The sequence below is a fragment of the Homalodisca vitripennis genome, unplaced genomic scaffold, assembly GCF_021130785.1.
Source record: "Homalodisca vitripennis isolate AUS2020 unplaced genomic scaffold, UT_GWSS_2.1 ScUCBcl_7724;HRSCAF=15524, whole genome shotgun sequence".
Lineage (NCBI taxonomy): Eukaryota > Metazoa > Arthropoda > Insecta > Hemiptera > Cicadellidae > Homalodisca > Homalodisca vitripennis.
Window position 1 is genome coordinate 12,919 of NW_025783837.1, and position 7,556 is coordinate 20,474.

General features: G+C 31.3%; 1 protein-coding gene across 1 annotated transcript; it reads right to left on the reverse strand.

The window, feature by feature from the left end:
* Positions 1-237: 237 nt before the first annotated feature.
* Positions 238-1,723, reverse strand: LOC124374273 (Bardet-Biedl syndrome 2 protein homolog). The gene is made up of 2 exons (XM_046832517.1): positions 1,570-1,723; positions 238-520 (listed from the first exon to the last, which is right to left on the reverse strand). The coding sequence occupies exons 1-2, from the start codon at positions 1,648-1,650 to the stop codon at positions 386-388; spliced, it is 216 nt and encodes a 71-aa protein (XP_046688473.1). The 5' UTR covers positions 1,651-1,723; the 3' UTR covers positions 238-385.
* Between the last annotated feature and the right edge of the window lie 5,833 nt (positions 1,724-7,556).

Below are 7,556 nucleotides of genomic sequence, written 5' to 3' on the forward strand. Positions count from 1 at the left end.
ATTCTCAACCTGCACCTAAACTAGTGTGGATGACGATCAATTTCTTTCTCAGAAGAAATTCCTCTATCGATTTATAGGAAAACCTGAACATGTGTTTATAAAATGCAAATTGACTCTCAGCTACAGAATTAATAGAGTTAAAACTTTTAATTGTATGTAATGATAGTGACCTTTAGATTGTCCAAGTTGAGATAGGCAGCAAGTGATTGCACAATGTCTGCTGCCAGCCCCATGTTAGGAGTTGCCACTTGTAAAGTGCCACTCTTATAATTCAGCTGTAGTAAGGTGTCATCACGCAGACAACTGAGACAGGTACTCCACTCACTGTCTCTGTCACTACTCCATACCTCTTGGGTAAGTAGAAAGTTCTGATTCAACCACATTTCTACCTGCACATACAACACAGCTGTAGTAAGGTGTCATCACGCAGACAACTGAGACAGGTACTCCACTCACTGTCTCTGTCACTACTCCATACCTCTTGGGTAAGTAGAAAGTTCTGATTCAACCACATTTCTACCTGCACATACAACACAGCTGTAGCCATAGCAAAATACAATTATGATACAAAACCAAATCAAAATCATAACAGAATTCAATAATACAAAAATATACTTGAAAACTTGCAAAGTATTATCAAAAGATGAAGAGGCCATATTCTTCACTGATTGTTCACATTGGTTGTTTAGTTGTATATATTAATCCAATTTAAATACAGTTCCGCCTCCAACATTCAACTTTATAAATGGATGTTAATTACAGGTTCCCCAGTTTTTGTTACTAAAGATATTCGCTTTATAAGTGAGGCTGTAATGTATCAAGATTTTAATCACGTTAGCAGTGTTTTTACATGATGTAAACTGAAAAACATGACAGTCAAGATACAAGCCATGTTAACTTACGAGGTATGAAAAACAGTCCAGTAGTCCTCCCCTTTTCCTTCCTTTTCTCTACAAATTGTACAAAATGTATGAACAGTATAAGAGATGATTCCAGTTGATTCTATTCTCTTAAATAAACTTGTAGCATATAACAGTTGTGTAACACAATAATTAACTCTAGTTGTTTGAAATAAATTACGGTACCTACTTATTGAATATTACTGCATTAATACTTGAACATATGGGTTTAATTTTCCTGTTTAAAAATGTAATAATTTAATTCACTTTTAAAAATGATAATTAAAAATAATTTATTTACTAAAACATGTATTACAATACTCCAAAAATACAGGTTTCTCATTGTGATTTAATTTTATATCTGAATTAGGGTGTGTTTGTAATGTTAGTGATTTTCTTCACATTTGGATGCTAAATGTTTGGTCTGTCGTGATTAAAGTGCTAGTAAGTAACTAAAATTACTGTTGATTTGAAAGATATATGAAGAATCATTTCTGATTCATCCATACAGCATTTAAACAGTGTGCCTCATATTAATCACCAACTATTTAACTACATAATGTTTACTATTTTCAATTTAATTTATTCCAAATTTAACCCTCTAAGAGCCAATGTATTTTTTAAAACCATAACGTATTGCATTAATTTTAATGAAAAGATTACAACTTACTCTTTGGATTCTTTCATTAAGTTTAAAGCTGACAAAGCTGGAGGGATTGGTTGGAGGTGTGCCCTTGAATAGTGTATACATGGAGAAGCAAGGCAGTTGTCGAGTTAACTCAAATACGTGAAATTGTTCACTGGACCATGAGGAACCTACAAAAACCTGAAAAAAAACATAGAATTAAGTGGTGTTTATAATTATAAATGGTGACAATGTTTGATTCAATAAGGGATTTGACATAAGTTTGATAAAATAGAACCCCTCATATCCGACATTGACATGACCAACTTTCCAGAATAGCTGACCTATACACTGTTACATTACTTTATGGGTTTGAATTTTGAGTTTAGCTCTAGTTCACCTTCCTTTTATTGCAGCGTCTGGAAATCTGACACTGTCTCAGACTTGACTCCTGGAATCTGGAGTAAATATTCATCTGAAGAGATCCAAAGAAAGTTGATGACGAACCTCAAAACAAAACATTTTCACCATTTTGACATCAGAGACACCTATAAATAGGTGAAGTGGTAGTCATATTATCTCATCAGGTACACAATAGAGTGCACTACGATGTGATATACACAATCTCTAAGTACGGTGGAGCAACCGAGTTTTCTATACATAATGGAGCTACGGTAGGAAGGGTTGATTCAATTGAATTTTGAGTTTAGCTCCAGATCACCTTCCTTTTATTGCAGCATATGGTATTTGACACTGTCTCAGACCATATGGGACATTCTGAAGAGATCCAAAGAAAGTCAAAGACGACAAAGCTCAAAAGAAACATTTACCTATAATGTAGTACTTTTTAATAGTTTTCTTTAGAAAAACAAAGCAAATTCTAACTGTCTATAATCATAAATACCAATTTAAACCTGAATGAAAAACTCTGCAAAATGATTAAAACAGAGATGGTAATTTGAAGAAGTATCCAGTGAAAGGCTTGGCAGTATGGAAACACGTAATCAAATTGCCTGGTGCAAAAGGGTTAAACACCTTCACTGCTGGTCTATACTGAATGAGGACTGAATACTCTCAATGTGCTTCTGCGCCGTAAGGTGTCTGGCATAGTCAATTTATATGTATATATTTCACAGCACGTATAAAATATAAATTGTTTAATACATGGAATTAGACTTATGTAAAATAAAAATCATGGGTAGAGTATAGACCTTTTTAATTACTTTTTTAAGAGTTATCTTAACTTGGTTGGTAAAAACTGGAGTCTTCTCTACCAGTCACTATAACATAATATGGTTCTTGAAAAATAATTCTGACATTTTCTTCAGAGCATTAAAGCTTACCTCAGAACCTCAGACTGTAGTCATGAATCGAACCTGGGACTTACAAGATTATTTGAGACATATTACAAATAAGCTTCTTTCTCCCATCAGTGACTATTAGGTTACCAACATTTAACCTCCTCCCTATGTCTCCTTTTGCAAAAAAAAAACCATAAAGTGACAATAATATCCATAATTCCCTATGATTTTCTTATAAGACTAAAAATTCATAAAACAAACATAAACAAAATTCAAGATTTAAATTGTATTGTTTTTTTAATTGTATGTTGAAGAAAACTTATCATCTGGGGGAAAGGACCAAAATTATAATTGGTTTATACATAAATCTGTAACAACTTGTTCACTTACTCTGATGTGGATATCAAGAGATGTGTCCTTAGGAGGAACCAAAGGAACCCTTAAAGTAGATGTGACTTGGTCACTGCGAGGGTGTATAACCAAAGTCTCGCCCTCAAAAAATCCCCTCAGCAAACACAGTCACAGTGCGTATCACAGTCTGGTTGTTGGTGGATAGGAGCACCTCTATGTGGCCTCCCTGCAATTTCAGTATTCAAATTAAAATTTCACAGTATTTTTCTAAAACCTGTGACAGCTCTTTAGATGAAAATTGACTGCTTTATAAAATATAAAATTGCTCTAGTAAATATGTACATAATTTAAATACATTCATTTTAATTTCAGTTAAAATATGTGAATAATAGGACTATACTCCACTCATATAAAAAATTATTACTTCTAATTAATATAGAATGAAAACCCTACAAACAAATGAATTAATATAGTTAATTATAGTTTTTGTATATTATTTTATTGTTAAGAATCATGTACAAATATTAATTTCTCACTTCTTTTATTAACATTTTAACTAATATAAAATCTTAAATATAGGAGTTATTGTTTATTATGAAAACGGTTTATAGATCATTGGGAGTTTATTTAAATAATTATATATTAAATGCACTTGTTTTATTGTTTCAGAACATTATCTAACAAAAAACCATTATCTCGATAACAAAATAAAATAAAACAGATGGTAAGACTGAATAACTGAAGATGGTAATTAGTAAAAAAGTTAATAATACTAAATCCTTCTTTGTCTGTTAAGATTGCTGGAGTATTGTTTGACAAAGAGTTTTTCCTAATCGTTTGTTATTTAATAACACAAAACCCCCCTCCAATTTTCATAACAACATGCACTTGCATACTACATCTCTTAAGGTGTACAGAAAAAAATTATATTAATTAATAATAGTCCACTTGGTTGTCTACATTTTCGGCCAACTAAATTTACTTACAGGATTATCTTTTGTTCCAGTACTGACAGAGATCTCGGTGAGCAACTGAGTGTTCGTCTGAAACAGAGTCATAACATAAGTTATGTAAATATTTAAATTTCAAACTAACTATGATTAACAGGGACTTTGTCTCAACACCCCATATCTACAGTGTCTGCAAATCCAGTAGCATAAGATTCAAAGGCACTAAGATGTCTCTCAAGACTGCTAGGGCCAAGTGTCAAAGATTGATAGGTAGAGCCTTTAGGCATAATTTAATTCTTATAACAAGAAAGCCAGAGATGTGTTAAGTAGAATTTCTTATTTAAGAGGTAAAAGAGTAAAAAATCTTATTTTTTAAACTTTTAATGACGTGTACCATTTTAAATATAGTGTACACCACACACACATTTTTACATTGTGTGTTTGTGTGTGATGGTTACTAAATCGTTACATATTTGTAAGAAAATGTCCTTGCTTTTAACAATTATGTTGTCAAGTAACAATACGCAAAAGTGATAACTCACCAATTCATATTATGTTAAAGCCCTTTTAAACTGTCCGTGTTTTTTATTTTAATGAAACAACCTTTTAATTGCAATTTTAACAATATAATTATTTAATTATTTTAAAAAATTGTATCAACCATGAGATGTTACTAAGTAAACTGGAATAAACTGGGAGTCAGAGGCCCTAACTGCCGAATGGTTCAAAAGCTACCTACAAGGAAGGAACCAAATAGTTGAAATAACTAGAACTGCAGATGGTGTAAAGAAGAAAATCAAGTCAAAATCATTGCCCATACAGAGAGGAGTTCCCACAGGGATCAGTCCTGGGACCTGTTCTCTACATCATCTTTGTTAATGACCTCCTACACTACCTAAATAATCTCTGCTCAACACTAAATGTATGCGGATGATACAGTGCTTTTACTGAGAAACAGAACACCTGCATACATTGAGGTTGGGTCGTACATTGCTGTCCAATATGGCACAACAATACTGTGAGAGAAATGACCTAATATTAAATGAAAAAAAGAGCCAACAGCTAATCATTGGAAGAGCAAAAGAGGTATGCGTGCTACCAGACCTAGAACAAATTGGAAAAGTTAAGTACCTTGGGGTCACAAGTGACAACAAATTAACATGGACTGACCATATAAAAAACCTATGCAGCAAACTTAGCTCTGCCCTATATAATAATAAATAATAAATGTATAATAAATTTATTTATTTTCTCTTTCTGCCACAAAAACATACATAAAATATATGAAGAACTTACATGATTAAAAATCATAAACAATATAGTTATACTTGCCAAGACTGACTATATGTACTAAATGAACATGTTTTAGATTAAAAAAAAAATAACGTAACGTAACTTAAAAAATAACTTAACATAAAGTTTTTCAGTCTCCTTACATATAATATTGTTATAAAAAAAAACTTGTAAATTATACTAGATTATATAAATATCAGAAGAGAAAATTTAGGGCCTCCAAGGCACGTGGCCTGTTCGGAGGTTCCAAATATTAAACACTAAACTTGTTTTACAGCGTCCAGATTGTGAAAGAATGAATATATTTTATTTAAACTTTTTTCGGCCAATTTTCTTCTTACTATCAGTGCTTCTTTTCTTTGTTGCATGATAAATTATTGAAACAAAAATAATAGAAAATATGTCATATAGAAAATATATATATAATATATATATTTTTTTTAGTTTACTGTATGTAAAAGAGCATCTAAGCGAAAAAGATGGAAAATATTTATGGTATACAAACATAAATGTTATTGCTGAATTTGAATCAGAAAGTCAATGTGTTCCAAAGTTAGCAGCCACTCTCTAAGGTCTTTTCAAAAATGTGTCAATATTCAATAATTCTTTAATATTGCTTGGTAATTTGTTAAAAATTCTTGGTGCTATAAAATTTAATGTTCTTGTAAAAAATGTAGAATTTGGTTTAGGAACTGTAAATTGATTCCCGGATCTTAATTTTTGCTTATATTCTATATTTTTTTGTGGCATATTACCACTCTTGCAAAAGAAAATTTTCAGAACTTTATAAACAAAAATATAATTTCAATGGTAAAATTTTCAAATCCAAAAAAAGCGGACGCGAATGGACTGTCCTTTCCTTTATTTAATATTAACCTTACTGCATGTTTTTGTTGAACATATATTGAATTCAGATTAAGTATCGTATGTACTGTCCCAAAAGATAATTCCATAATCAATTCTGCTCTGTATCAATGAAAAATATAGCATACGCATAACTCTTTCATTACATAACTTCCTAAGAAAATAAAAATACCTTAAAATATTATTAATTTTGTTTTTTTAAATGATTTATGTGAATTTTCCAATTAACCTCGCTATCAACAAAAATTCCTAAATACTTTATATGCGTTTACTCTATCAACTACAGCACAACTATTCCCAATACATACAGTTTGAAACACCTAGACACTTAGCACATTTGTAATAAACTTGATTTTCGAAGTTAATATCTTTTTTGAGGCTGAAATTTATATATTTAGTTTTTTCTACACTCAGCAGCATGTGATTCACAGTAAACCACCACTGAAGTGCTTCCAAATCATTTTCCATACTGGACCTTATTACTGTTCCAACTAGATTCTGAATAGCAGAGAGAGCTGTGTCGTCAGCAAAAGAAGTTATTTTTCCTTGTAAACTACCATTGCATAAGTCATTTATGTAGACAATGAATAATATTGCTCCCAGGACAGATCCTTGGGGTACACCTTGCTTTATTATTCCAGAGTCACTTAATACAGAATTAACTCTTACACATCGCTTCCTATCTTCCAAGTAAACTCTGAAACCATTTGTATGCAATTCCACGCACTCCACATTGATGTAATTTATCCAATAAAATTTTATGATTCACAGTGTCAAAAGCTTTTGTTATATCGAGGAAAAGACCACTAATACATTTACCATCATTCACATCTGTCATGAAATGCAACAGTGCATTCTCTGTATTCATACCAGATCTAAATCCAAATTGATTATTACTAAAAAAATCAGTCATTTCAAAAAATTTTTAACAATTTTTGTTTCATTAGTTTTTCAAAAATCTTTGAGAAGCATGAAAGCAAAGATATAGGACGATAAATTACTGCTGTTCAAATCAGAACCTTTTTTAAATATTGGTATTACTACTGCATTTTTTAACTGCGTTGGAAAGACTCCACTGTTGAAACTCAAATTAATTATGTACAACAAGACATCCATGATTTTGGGATAGATATTCTTAATCGTGAAGGAACTAATTCCATCCAGACCCGGTGAAGTATTATTTTTAAGTGATTTAATAACGCTCACCAGCTCATGTGGTAGAACTGAATCAATAAAAATTGAATTTACTTGGTATACTTTTGTAAAGGAATTT

Excerpts from the sequence above, each read along its gene's own strand:
- LOC124374273 (XM_046832517.1), bottom strand. The coding sequence starts at position 1,650 with ATGTATACACTATTCAAGGGCACACCTCCAACCAATCCCTCCAGCTTT. Across the intron at positions 521-1,569 it reads TTAATGAAAGAATCCAAAGA|GTAGAAATGTGGTTGAATCA; the intron begins GTAAGTTGTAAT and ends TTGTATGTGCAG.